Here is a 15,336-nt window from a genome sequence, read left to right as displayed (position 1 = left end):
TATTTTATATTCAAGATTCATTTATTAGTTAAAGTGAAAAGTAAGATAGGCTGCAACCTCAGAAATCTAGTTCATTTTTATTGTGTTTATCACTTCATAAGTCATTGAGTAGGATTTGCAAACTCATATGCAAACAATGAAGAGCGTAGTGAATGCATACTGGTTACATAACATACTGATGGAATATAAAAGGCATATCACGGAGGAAAAAAAGACAAGTGACAAAAGAAGGTGGTAAACGCTTTACTCTTCATTTATTAATTGGTTGACAACCTACAATGCTAAAAAACTAGTTTACAGACATAATGGAAAAATGATAATCTCTTAATGAAAATGTATTCTGAGCAAAGTACATAAAATGTTAAATATGATTAAGTAAATTTAATGAAAAACACTACTGAGCAGCTAGCAGTCTGCTAGCAAGATAACCATTGCACTGGAAGTCACCAGTTTTGCAGCTTTTATTGGGTAATATGGAACACTTCTAATAGGTTATTAGGATTCCATTCTTTGAATAAACACCTTGATATAATCTAAGAAAAAAAACATGAAAATTAGAATGAAATGAGGTTATTATCTGGAGTTATTTTGTTATTACTGTGGGTATAAATGTAGAATACAACCATTTAATATGTATCTAGTGTTAAAGAAAAATGAACTGCTTACAAGCTACTAAGGGTTAAATGCTGACAAAGCTGTTTTGCTATAACGGAAGGTTATTCATACAGGCGTCTGTCATAAGACAGGGTGCAGTAAGCTGACCTAGGACAACTTCCTCTTTAGGAACATGTATGTGAGATAAAGGAAAGATGACCTTTCCTTCTTTAGGGCCCATCTGACATGTACACAAAACGGAAATGGATGGCCGATTTGCGCACTGTTAGATGAAATGTTTAGGTAAACGATATGCTTTTTATAAGTAAGGGGAAGGGGGAGGAAAAAAAATATAAAGCCAACCGAAAAGGGGAATCTGGGATCTTCCGGCTTGCAACACATGAATCCATGTACTCATCTGTGACTGAATAAAAGCTGATTGATTGAACTATTCCTGTCTTCTCCGGAAGTTTCTTCAATACTAGACAAGGCAAAGCAATATTCTAAATTACTTACGAGAAAACAATTAATTTATTAAAGTCAGTGCTCTCTTAACAAAACATATTTACAAATATTGTGCCTATACGAAGTATGACACAGGATCCAAAATAAATGTTAGGCTTGCCCCATTTAATAAGATAAGATAAGATTCTTTTATTGTCATTGCATAACACATACAATGAGATTTCGATACACTACCAATATGGAGAAATGCAACAGAAATAGTTCTTGATGATACAAACAAACAAAATACAGGGCTTGTTGTGCTTTCTCTTATCTGGGTGTCAGGTCTGATGTAGAGCTGTTTCGGGGTGAGCTTTTGTTCAAAATGAGACACCATGTTCTGTGAGCGCCTCAAATATACAGCCATCTGGTCTGAAGGGGTGGAGTCAATTGGAAACAGAATGCGAAAATAATGACCTCATAAACTTATCATAATTATATTGTCCACTTCTTGATGAGCCATCAGTGAATAAAAAGACTTATCATCTGCGCCTATGCTAAAGGCTACTTTAGTATGATTTTTTGATTTAAACTGGAGGGGAGAAAGGAGACTAATAGTCATTGCAGCCTGGTTTACATCACTATTAAATAAAAACATCTTTTGTAGGACAAAATACATTTAATAAATAAAAAATTAAGCAAAGCAACAATCATGTAAAGTTTACCTAAAGACACTAAGATGTGAAACCCGCAAGACAGTTTAGAATCTAAGCACGGAGCAACTAAAAAGAGTTCTCTTGAATACATGCAAATAAAAAAGTGCAAGTTTTCTAGTAATAAGATCATTTGTGAACTAGTATGAGAGTGCTCACTTTTCTGATAATTATTTATTTTTTAGAAATATTTGACCTTGAAGGTCATAGAGAGGCAGATGCAATGTTAATAGTAATTGATATTAAATTATTTTGTTCATTTCAATGTATTAGAAAAGATTCAGATCTTAATTTTGTTATTACTGCTAATTCAAGCTGCTATAGTGAAATGTATTCCATGTTTTTGTCCTAATAATTTTTATTATCAATGTGAAGGCTGCCCAAAAATGACAAATAGTATACTTCTTGCAAATTCTTGCAACTGATACTTATAACTTAATTTGAAACACTATGCTCGCTGTTGCTGAGCCATGGTACAATACATTTCTTAGCACATGCTCTTTAATATGATGCAGTAATGTAGATTGTAAACTATGAGCTCTTATAGAACTTTTTACACCAGAGAAGGAATCAGTAATGACCATTTAAAAGGCAGTGAAATATCATATCAGCCCCACAGAGTTTGAAAAAAAGATTTGGGAGTGATGATGAAGGTAGTTAAAAATTTGAAGTTACTGTGAAGGCTCATACTGGTATAAGAAAGTGATACAAACTCTAGTTTCTCACCTGTAAATGTGTGTAAGTTCATGGAAATAATGTACACAAATAAGTATAGCAATTGTATCCATTTAACCTATGAGTATGATGTTCAAGCATTTACATAAGAAATTACAAAAAATAAAACAAAAATGCTTTTCAAAACTTTCTGGTTAACCCTCAGGATATTACAATCATCATCTTCACTTCAGCACATAATGTAACAATGAACCGGAAAGAGTGGAGGTGTCCTGCCTGGCACTTGATTATCTAGGAAAAGCTTTGACTACCAGCAACCCTATTCTATAATATCAAAGTTCATAATATAAACTTCATACATCATGAGAGTTTTGAGACCCCGACAAACCCCCAACTGCACTGTGCGTCGAAACTCTGTTAACACAGACAGAGATTGGTTGAGAACTGTAAATTTGTAGGCTTGCCACATAAGGTGTCTGTTGCCCAATGGTTGATGCGGGAACATTTAATCCAGCCACTGACCTGGATGTGCGCTCCCTTTCTGACTCCACTCTTGTACAGGAAGGCTAGTCTGAGAAGGGAGCGAATGCAGAACAACATCATCGTCACTGCTTGCATGCTGCCTGTGTTTGAGTGACAGTTCTTGTTTGAATAAATACTCTGAGAATGATCCTGTCTTCACAACAATAAAGCTGATTTTTTCGGAAGCCTGGTCTCACCTCCTTCTCTCTTGTGCAAGTGTGTGACCCATGTCTTTTATATCTGACTAGCCTTGATAACCATATACAAGATTTTGAAAATGTCATTCTTTCCTATATAATAGACTTTTCTGTCAGTTAGACAATAAAAGTTGCCATTTTGCGTCGCTCCTCATTGCATCCATAAATGGTACACCACTCTACTATTACTGCCTTAACACAGGAAGAACAGTTTTGATGAGAAAATGCTAATATTACTTGTTGTTACCTTTTCACTTAATGATTCAAGAATAAAGATAAGATGAGTTGAGATCTGAAAGTCTCCAAGGTGCTTTTCATGTGAAAAAATAGAATGTAATATTTGTGCAAAGCGTACCTTTGTACAGCTCAATCAGTTCCTTGTCCCACTGTCTTCCAATTACAATTACAACAGCGCAGGTGAGCAGAGAGCTGAGGAGACTTCGTGCCAGCAAAGCAGCGGGTCCAGATGGAGTATCGCCACGACTGCTGAAGGTCTGTGCATCGGAGCTGGGGGGTCCTCTACAGCGCATCTTCAACCTGAGCCTGGAACAGGGGAGAATCCCGAGGCTTTGGAAAACATCTTGAAACCTCCCCCAAACTATGCGACTCTTCAATTCCACCCGGGGCGGTAAACGGTAACATTATACAAAGTTTTTGTCTGTTTTTTACCTGCATTATTATCAATCTTTAATTTAATATTGTTTTTTGTATCAGTATACTGCTGCTGAAGTATGTGAATTTCCCCTTGGGATTAATAAAGTATCTATCTATCTATCTATCTATCTATCTATCTATCTATCTATCTATCTATCTATCTATCTATCTATCTATCTATCTATCTATCTATCTATCTATTTCCAGTAAAGGAACAGATTTTGAAATAACAACTAACATTCAACCAACTGACTTCCTTGTAATTCTACACACTTCGACCACTTTATCTCTTAGTTTCTGGTTGTTTAAGGTAAAAAAGATTCTGCTTCTTTAATTTATCCTCGCACCTCATACCTGGTCATGCTGATGTTAATCTAGTCTCCATTTTTGTCACTTTCTTAAGCGCTGTTGTGATTTCTTCGCCAAAACGCACACAGCATTCTAAATGTGCTCTACAATTCAAGTTGACCTCTCGTGTGTTATAAAACCCAACATTGTAATTGTCTTTTTAATCACATTTTATTGATTGAGGTCAGTCAAGATGTAAGGCATACTTCCTAGGCTCAATTTCCTTTGTTGTGTAGATTATATTAAATATTTTCACTTACAAAGTGTAAGACTTTACATTTGTTTACATCTTACTCTGCTGAATATGAGCCCATATCATGATTTTGTGCAAGTCCTTCTGAAGGATTCTGCAGGTAACGTGTTATCACTCATGACTGTATAGGGGGCAGCTGAAAGGCTCTAGCAACTGTAATTATACTAAAGATGCAGTTATTGCGTGTTTTCTTTGTTTTTCTCAAATCCTATTATATGGGGTGACCAGGCCAGTACCCCAACTCTTTATTATTGTCTTGTCATTCTCCTACAGTGTCAAGAAGGCTTCAGAATAAAGTTTGTAACGGTTTGTTATTAAAAATTTTAAAACTGGTAAATATGGACCAGTTAATGATATAAATAAAAGTATGGAAACTGTACCTAATAGAAATTTTAAAAAGCATAATGAGTTTGCTGATAATAAACAAAACAATGTAGACTCGTTTTGGTAGAGTGTCAGCAGTTTGCAAAAGGTGAAAAAATAATGTTGCAAACTAGATATTTAATTCAGACCATTCATTATCTTATTTGCAAGATTCAGCTGGAATTTGCTTAGAATCTGGAAGTGAATTGGACAAGGGTTCATACTGAAAGAAAAAAAGAAAAAAGAAAGTTGTTTTGCATTTAAGACACTTTAATGTAAAGATGGAAAGAGGGCCAGCTGCTCTTCTGGGCAGATAGGGACTAAATGCATTGTGCACTATTTATTTCCTTTTTGTACGTACCTAGTATGTCTTTGTGTAATAAACCAAACTTTGCTATGGTATTTTGTTTTGTGCAAGTATTGTGCACTGCGTTTTCTGCCACAGGATGAAATCTGGCAGTCAAAAGAGATGTTGAATAAGTGAACAGTTTCCATGACTGCACATGTATGTTCCTATCAATAATTTCATTTTGGGTTTCAAGGCTAAGGTTTCAGTAGATCATCAATATGATACAAGAGGCACACAAATATAGTCGCCCTAATATTTCACAGTGTGAAAATGTCTCTGAGAGGTCCCATTAGCTCCGCTTTGTATGAGCCATAATTGCACTTAACCGTTAAGCAATGTGTTTATTTGTCAGTAGATGTGAAGCTCATCTTACTGTAGAGTGAATGTAACTAACAGACAATCTCCTCAATTTAAGAATATTAGAAATCTCCTATAGGCCACCAATCTTCCTTAGGTAGGGCTCAAACAATAAAGCTCCTGCCAGCTCACAGTGATGCTAGATTAAGGAAACGTAACAAAAAAGGAATAACAATATTCAAGAATGCAATCATTTCAAGCCAAATGTAATCTTTATTAGTTTGTTTCTGTACAAAAAGCACTGTTTCACAGAAAAAGCATGCATCCTATTTACAGCACAGTCGTAGACTTTTAACAAAAGGAAAAGTACAGCTTTGATTTTTTTTTGTTTTATTTTTAAAGAAGAGAATTTAACATTGTGCTTTAATATACTTCAATGATATAATAGTATTTTTTCTCATATATTTTATAAAGATGCAGTACTCCTTCACATTTCCTTTTTTCACTTAAAACATTGCAAAAAAAAAAAAATACATTCTGTAGGTTTAAAAACCTCAGCTGAGGCCTATGGAAGCAAAAGGCAGAATTTACAACTTTACAATCCCTCACCCACCTTGCAGGCAACCTGCTCAATTAGTGTTAGGAATGGGCGAAAACAACTTGGATGAGAACAAACAATGAAGAGTTGAAGACTTCATCCCAAACACGATCGTTAAGGGAAGCAGTTTTAAATTCTCAAGGAGAATCAGAGATTATCTACCCTACTTAGAAATGCCACAAAAGTGCAGCTTTTTTTTTTAAATAATCTACTGAATGGGCAGTGACATTTTAACTTAAGAGCTTCAAAAGTAAACGACTTACCTGTTAAAGCAAAATACGTTTTTACTGTTTTATCGATCAGCAAAATCTAAGCGCTTGTAAGTAAGGTATACATTAAAATATAACTTTCTAAGACTTGTCTCCAATATATTTTTTCCAAGGTCATATCGTGCTAATTGAAATATTTTACATTTATGCTAAAAAGAGAAAAATGAAAATGCATATGCTTGAATTTAATAGAGGTGTCCTGAAATCCTACAGAGAGCTCAGTTTCTTAAAGAGGAAGCTTTTTAAGCTTCTCAGTGGCAGAAATAACATAGCGAATTATTCATTTTTGGATATATTTCACATTTTTACAGCTGTCTTCAGGATATTTTCAAGTTTATCTGGTGCTACAAAACACACATGTGCCTTTAAGTTTGTTGGCCTTTTTAAGGAAAGTGTGAGCTGCAGTTGTCAAAAGAGTGTAATATGAATGTATTGCTTGGCGTCAACATCGTGTCATTGCTGTCCCAGTGAATGTGTGCAGTGTTTGCCATGTTTAGACAGTGTAACCGACACGCTATAGCTGGTTTGCTTCTACATTAAAATATTTGCCCTTTATATATATATATATATATATATATATAATATAATTACTTTGTGAACATATGGAAACCAGGGAATGTAGGGCAGCCAGTTCCCTCTCGTTTTTCACCATCTACCTTTCAGTTTTAATTTGTATATAAAATCTCCTGATAAAATTAAAAGGTTAAAGGAAGATACCTTCAATACATTAAAAAAAAATGAAAAGCTAGCCTCATCTGCTTTAAAAACTAAGGATTCAGTTTATTCTTAAAATGTTTTCTTTATTAGACGGACTTGAAGATGGCACCGAGTTCATGAAACCTCTGAATTACGAATAATGCAATAAATCTACATAGGAATCCCCTTAAATTCAGCCATATTCTAGTGAGAAAAATATATGATAGGAATTAATGTGAACATTTTGTTTGCCACTTTATGTAAATTTTAGTTTAAATTACTATATCATAACCCTGACCCTAAAACCGCAGTTTGCATAGTGTTGATTTCCTTGTGTTAGGAGGTGGCACTCCAGCATTTGCCTGCACGAACTTTACAAAGATGAGAATTCTCACTGAAACTACACCTGAATAACTAGAAATGGGATTTGAGTTACTGGATAACATATCCAATTGTGTCGCTTCAAGCAGTTGACGCCTAATATTAGTTTTATGTTGATGCCACGAAACCAATAAACTACAGTAAAAAAATATGATATCATAGGTAAATGTTCTAAACGATGATTCACTTAAGAGCCCTAAAAAATGCTTAGTACTTTCACCCGCCGAAGGTTTTAACATTTTGTGGCTGAGCAATAATAATTGAAATTTGGACTTAAACCCCACCCTATATATATGCATATGTTGCGCAATGTTTCTCTGCTTATGTTTAACATTTTTTGTGTGTTTAGGCTTCACTTCTTTCATATTAAATTTGTAAATAATTTACAGAGAGGTAAGCCCATAAATGGAAGTGTGCTTAAAAAATAAATTGTATTGATTTTAAAGGTAAACACATAATGTTGGTCTGGATGCACCTGCACAATGGTGCCACCACAAAACCAAAATACATATTGTACAGAAGAAGACAAGGCAGTTTAGAGTGCATTTACAAAATCACACTACTTTATTGTTTATGGCTGCATTCCAACAAGCAACAGTATTAATGTTTTTGTATTTAATATTGCAGTCATTTAATCAGATTATTATGATAAAGTCTTATATAACAGTATATTATCATAAGGAAAGGGAGAAGTTGTTTTATTTTTGAAATTTTGCCTAACATGTTTAATGTTTTACTCCCTTCATTTCAGGTTGTTAAGTGAGTGGCCCATTTTGTAAATGCTACAGACTGCTGTAGTGTGATTAATTCAAAGAAGTTAGACTACATTCATGTTCCACACCAAAATCGGACGTTATGCAAAAACCTTCCCTGTACTCCAAGGAGGTGATGCCAGGGCAGCACTCTCAACAAAGTATTTGTATTACTTTACACATAACCAGTCCATTAAAAACATCTAGCTAAAATAACAAACCGAGTCTCAAAATAGAAATCATAATTTTGGCATTCAAGCCATAATTTTTTGATTGTCAGGTTTAGCATTATTTAACTTATTAGGTTTTTATCAATACTTCCCATTCACACTATTACTGACCCACACTGGGGCAAATTAGAAGCATTTCTACAACTGCAGTGAACGTTTTTGTACTTGGTAGACCAAGACACTTGCATGCAAACATATGCACTACTAATATGAATTCAAACAGCATATAAATAAAACCCCCAAACCTCACAGTAAATACACTGCTGACAAAATTACATCTGTGCAGTTTGTTCAAAACGACTTAACTACAGCCGCATTGAGAGAAAGAAGACACGGCTCTATAGTACACTTTGTGAGATGTTCGATTGGGAAGGATGAGAGACACAGTTCTCATTTAATTAAAAATTCAAAGAAACGCAATTCTTCCTTTTAGAAATTGATCTGTTTTTCATTTCACCTTTCGTTCAGTCACTCTTGCTGAACATATGTGCAGGATTTTTGATTTTTGTTTTTTCGGTAGATGAGGCAAAGCATAAGAGGCTTCAAAGTGCGGAAAAAAAATTACTTCTTTACTTACTGAAGAACTAATTTGATTCTGCATTTACAAATTAATCTGGTTTTGTGTTTACAGGTAAAAAATCAAAAGAAAACTGTGGGGCAATCCTGGAGTAAAAAAAAACCAAACAGAAGAAACAAAAAAAAAACCCTGTTATTTACATGCACAAACTAAACTTGATGCGAAAAAGAAAAACAACAAAAAAGATAAATTAATTAAAATGGAATAGGACTGAAATGGTATGATGACTACTGACGAGCTGGTTTTGTTTGTGAAAGTTCACCAATATGTAATGTATAAACGAAGCTATTAAAAAAATGGTCTGCGTTTCAGTTTTTTTTTCTTTAAATATGAAACAACATATTTGGTTATATTTAATTAATGTTTGATGGATTTTAAAAAATGTGAGCATGAGCAATTCTTTAAACTAGTCATTTCTAGATCAATAAGCAGTAGCTCTGGTAGGCCTCACCCTCCACACAGTAATTGCTCTCAGTTAAACTAAAAAAGGTGGGCACACATTTTGATCATAAATCGTGCATTTTGACTTCACAACGTTAATGCTGAACTTCATCCCTGCCTGAAAATGTCTTCTCTGACTAGACTAAAATAATTCAAAAGAAAAACTCCTGCACACTTAAGGACAGTAAATGTGTAATAATCATTGTGAGACTTGCTTGAGGACATGGTGGATGAACAGATTTTACACATTCTAATGCAAATGAAATGAAAAAAATTTCACTAAACTTCAGGCAAACTTTTTAATCATTCTGCACGGTCTAACAAATTGAGAAACTATCAGATTATAGAGCTCAAAAAGATTTTCAGTTCATTAAGAATTTAGTACATGAATATTGGAACTTTAAAATTAAATTTTTGGTGTACTTATTTTGCTGTATGAGAACAGTTTTAACATTAATATTTCTTTACGTAAAATTATTTGGTTCTGCCATTTGCTTTGTAAAAAGGAAAAAAAACATACTGTAAAACTCATTTAAAGATAGCCAATAGATCTGAAAAAACTGGCTGCAATATAATATTTAAAAATTAAATACAACTATATAGTTCATGTATAAATTCTGAATATTTTTAATCAGGTTATACATGTAATTTTCTGTTGACGTATCTACTATAAATTTACATTCAGTTAACTTGTCTTTCTAAGAACTTTGCATTCTCCCAAAAGTACGCAGCATCATTTATAAAACAGAGGCTTTGCGACTCACAATTTTGCATTGTCATTATTTATTTTGAAACCTTGTCTTTTAAGCACATGTTTGTCATTCCATTGTCTCTGGTGACAAGTCTACCCGCTGTGGAAGGCCAGATGTATAATAGTGCCCCTAGCTGGCTGAAGCTGACAAACTACTTATCAATAAGTCTTTTTATTACTTCTTTCAGTATTGACTAAGATCCATTATTCAAGCCTTTTTTGTGGCCAAGCAAGCCTTACAGCAAATTCTTTCTTCAATTTAATAAAATCGACTATACACCTAAGTAGGCGGCTTTGTTTTGAGAAATTTTAAACAAGATAATTGATTTTCACAGTATTGTAGAAAACAAAACAAATGCAAGTGTAATGATAGAAATGAAATATGGGCAAATTTTATATTGTAAGGCATCAATTTGTACATTATTTTAATCTTCTCTATTCTACTGCGATAATGTGGAGAGACACTGATTTGCTTTACAGTAATAAAATTGCATAAGTAAAAGACAAAGAATCAAGTGCAACAACAACAACAACATAGGATCAAAAAACCACATAATTAAAGGGACGCTCAAATCAATAAAGTTTCTGAGTAGCTCATTGAGTACCTTATGTTGAGCCATACAAATAATTAGGTCTCCCATTTTTATTTCAGAAATTCATATTTCTGAAATATTTTCCTCCGACATTCAAGGTTGGCTGGTGTTTCTAAATGATGCTGTTATGTGCGAGTGTAGCGTGTGTTGGACTAGCTCTCTCTTCATGATTGGCTCCTGTCTTACACCTAATGCTGCCAAGATCAGCCTTGCAACCCCAGGATCCTAAACCAGATTAAGTGGATTTAATGACTGATGAAAAGATGGATGGAATATATATTGGTTTAAGATTCATGGAATCCATCCATTTAGCCTTCTTTGTCAAATCTAGTTCAGAACATGTGATGCATTGCATCAGAACGGGGTGCCAGTCCACTGAAGGACAGACTCAAACTCAATTAATGGTTGCCAGTTACACATACATTTGGGATGTAGGGTAAAAATTAATTGTGCTATAGTTACAATGATCATTCTGGACCACTTCTAATGGAATGTGGGGAGGGAAGGCTACATGAGCTTGACAATAACTTTTCAAACGTTGGTGTGAGCCAACCAGGGATAGTAATGAATACCGAGGAATAGATGACTAGTGTGTTTGGGTCTCACTCCTCTGTATGTTAATTGACCAAGAGGTGACCACTGAACTTAAGAAGTGCATGACTTACAGTTGCTAAGCTTTGATTTTTACTGAACGAAATAAGCAAACATTCCAGTGTAGTGGAACTCTAGGAACATTCCATTTTAAAAAAAAAAAGGCAAGGAAAGTCACATCCATAGCTGCCCATCAGTTTTGTACTGTCTAAATCTCTCTCTTTTATTATCGACTCGCCCCATATCTCTGCAGTTGAGGGGGGGATATGACAGTCTTCAAGTCAGTTCTAATTCAGAACTCTAATTTATGGGTCATCCCTACATAGCGCTGATTTCACATTTTTGAGACACCTTGAGCAAAACTGAGTATCCCTTTAAAAGGTGGGTGACAAACAGTTCATGTACACAGAGAAAGTATTTTCAAACAATTCATGTACAAAGTCTTTATGCTTTATGTGCTCTAATGTTTTTCTTCTCCTAAGATGCATTGCTTTTGTAGGCGCTCCAACTAAAATAGTGCATAAGGTACTAACTATCGTGATTATATAACTTTTCACAATGACACACATAGACAGTACCTGGAAAGGAGAGGAAAACACAGCTGCTGTATTAAAAAATGTTAAATACATTATCAGAAAGCATGTTTATACAAAATTGGATGGAGCAGTTGAGTTTAAAAATCAGGATGATGTCATGGTGAAGTCTTCATTTTTCTTTCTTTTTTTTATACAAAAGTTTTCAGATTTTTGTTAACAATATCGAAAAGGTACCAGGACATCAAATGTGTTTACATATGTTCCTTTGTTTTATGCTATTATCCAGGCTTAAATTCACCAAAGAAAAACAAAACATATTTATAAATACATACAAAAAAGCACATTAAGAAGTCTAACAAGAAAATCAGTACCTAAATTTGATCGAAAGCGGCACAAGCATTCCTGGTTTTATTTTACAGGCGCATTAAACCTGGAAATGTTTCCCACAAATTACTTCCATTATTATATTGTTCTACCTATTGGTCCAAAGTATACAAAGGCTGCACACTCCCCTTTTGGAAGTATTTTACAGATAATTATTACTGATCCATAAGGACTAACAGCAATACTAATTTTCTGTATTTATTTACTTGCACCCCCTATTCCATGCCATTATTGAAACTGAAAACACATATATCGATGTATTATTGAATGGCCGCAATAAGTCCAAAACAGGAAAGAGTATTATAATTCTTTGTAAGAAACACAGTAACAAATTACCATTTTTAAAGTGGTGTGTGATTGTGTTTGATCATAAGTAGACAAATTATAATTGTGAAGTGGAGCCAAACTGGTTTGACTTATTAAACAAAAAGAAATATAAAAACTTACAGTACATTTTAGATCCAGTTCACTTCACATTCAGATGAGGCTTGTTAAAAAAAAAAAAATCAGGTTTGGGCATAATTTCAGCTCCCCTTTCTACTTATCCACTTCATATTCGACAACTCCACAGCTCTTATACCTTTATGCCTCTGATATATTCAATAACTATTGATTATACTTGTTATTTTTTACAAAAAAAGTAAAAAATAGTATATATAAAAAATAAATTAAAAAAAAAAATCACTTTTCACATGCAAAATGCCTTGGGTAAAGGCATCTGCCAAAATAAAGAATAATAACAGAAGCCTGTTTCAAAAATGTAGTCCACTCAAGCAGTTTGGCTTGCAACAAAAGCTTTCTTTCTCCAAATATTCAAGTGTCCATATAAGCAGAAGCTGTTTTGCGGCCCTGCAGTGGGGTGCGTGTGTGTGAAATATGTGCGTGTGCTTCTTTTTATAAAGTGATATAGAATAATGAAAAGCATGTGAGGTGGGGTGAGGGGGTGCCATTAGGAACCAGTCTTTAGGATCAGCCATCACAAACGAGCTTCAATTGTCTTGTGTGATTCCTCGTTTCTGGTTTGTAATGCAAAAGGCATTTAAAATATAAAATTACAGATTTTTTTTTCTCTGTTTAAAATTTGCATAGGACCTTTCATAACATAAGTCCATCTGCTGTTTTCAAAACTTGTTCTTGATAATCACTCATGAGGGTTGTAGAAATGAAGTCCATTCTTCTCTTGATAAGTCTTCTGTGAGTATTTACATAGGTGGGACTATGAGACCAGCCATAGCTAAAAGACAAAGGGGAAAAAAAGAAAACAAAAAAAACATTTATTAGCATTAGCTCATTGGTTTCATATGTAAATAGATACAGTGTATATAAAAAATAAGACATAATCACAGTAATGACCTCACAGTTTTAAAGAGTGTATAACATCTGCTTCATTGACAAGGCTCAGCTTTGGATTTTTATTACATAAAGAAATGAAAAATGACTCCAAAGAACACAAGATTTATTATCTGACTACACAGAAACCTTCAATTGAGTGCATATGAATTTCATAAGAAGAAAAAAAGTTTTAAAAGCTACTAGAATGTTGCAGCATACATACAGTACATATATACCTATTACCTGAAATATTTTAAGGCTTCACTCTAAAATTTACAGTCAGGCATTTTTATAGATATGAATATCACAAAGTATACTTAAAAAAACAAGAATTTCAAGGCTGCCCCATATCTTATTAAGTATTATGAACAGATCTTTGTTGTACATTGAAATTTTCAAAGGCAAATACTTCACACTATCACACTCATCTTTAGTTTATAAATTGTGACTAAGATCAAACTTGTTCATCTCAAGCTGAACATTGTCAGAGCAGCAGATGTTTCTTTGAAGGCTATGCATTAGATTATTCATTTATGGCAAGAGAGTCACAAATTGTTACAATAGTTTAAATTAACATCCTTAAATTATAACCAAGATGTTATGGATATCTATCTATCTATCTATCTATCTATCTATCTATCTATCTATCTATCTATCTATCTATCTATCTATCTATGCCTTTCCTATCTGGGTATCTATTTGTACAAAAATGAGTATATAATAAGAGGAAAAGTTTTTGGTTTTTCTTTGTTAATACTGTATATTGGATCTGTGTAACAATGTCTTCTGTTTTATGTAGTTTCCTGCAGCAAACAAATTTCCCTCTGGTACAATAAAGTCTACCTAACCTAACCTAACCTAACCTAATTTACTGCTGGTTTTGATTTTACTGTCAGGGATGGATTGGTATTAAGCAGAACTTTGTTTTTTTTTTCCAATTTACAATTGACATGGAAGCTCAAATATGCCAGAATAAAATAAAAAAAAAAATAAAAGCATCTATCTATCTATCTATCTATCTATCTATCTATCTATCTATCTATCTATCTATCTATCTATCTATCTATGAACTTTCACATTTATCTATTTGTTTCTAGTTGTCTTAAATGTTCTTTAAAAATAAAGTTGACTTGACTATTGTACTGTATTATATTAACATTTGGTCATGGGGTAGAAGAGTATGGATACTAGGAAGTTTTGGGTGTAACTGCTGTATTTTAAGGAACTAGTAATTACTGGATTAATTCATTTTTAATTAGCTAAACTAAAAAAGGGAGTAAAATGTAAAACATTTTTGGTAACACTTTAGCTTAGGTACTGCAAAAATGCATCTATTACTCATTTACTCTCACATAAAAAGATCTTAACAAAGGCTTCTTTTGGTTTTAGTGTCACCTTGCAAAGCATCAATGAAGTGGTTATTCATCTGTGCAATGTGGCCTACTAATAGAATTTCACTTTGGAACGGTCAGAAGTGTGTTAAGGGACACATTCTTCTCTTAATATTGCATATTTCAATATACAACCTTTAAATCTGTCATATTCATGAGTAGTTTTACCAGCATATCAAATGCCACACTGCACAGAGATGAATAACCGATCTACTGATGCTTTGTAAGTGTCAATTTGCAGTGTTGCTACATTTTTTCCTTTACTACATAGTGTTAAAACATATAGGCAGATGTGTGTCTTTATGGATTGATATAAAATGACCTATTATTAACAGGTTTTGTTTAATGCTGATTATACATACAAGTAAATTTAAAGCTTGACCGCATATGTTGGTGGCATTATTC

At 33.7% G+C, this 15,336-nt stretch overlaps 1 protein-coding gene across 9 annotated transcripts in view; it reads right to left on the bottom strand.

Moving 5' to 3' along the window:
* Positions 1–9,964: 9,964 nt before the first annotated feature.
* LOC114651655 (transcription factor COE3-like) overlaps positions 9,965–15,336 on the bottom strand; it is a 402,694-nt gene continuing 397,322 nt past the window's right edge. For all 9 annotated transcript variants that reach the window (XM_051928475.1, XM_051928473.1, XM_028801490.2 and 6 more), the window contains one exon: positions 9,965–13,442. Coding sequence is in view for 5 of the 9 variants with exons in the window: in XM_028801490.2 (XP_028657323.1) it covers positions 13,411–13,442 (32 nt within the window). In the remaining 4 variants the exon portion in view is untranslated. The remainder of the gene's footprint in view (positions 13,443–15,336) is intronic.

The sequence above is a fragment of the Erpetoichthys calabaricus genome, chromosome 5 (assembly GCF_900747795.2).
Source record: "Erpetoichthys calabaricus chromosome 5, fErpCal1.3, whole genome shotgun sequence".
In the NCBI taxonomy this organism is placed as follows: domain Eukaryota; kingdom Metazoa; phylum Chordata; class Cladistia; order Polypteriformes; family Polypteridae; genus Erpetoichthys; species Erpetoichthys calabaricus.
Note: the sequence above shows the minus strand (reverse complement) of the source record. Positions and strands in the feature narration are given on the sequence as shown.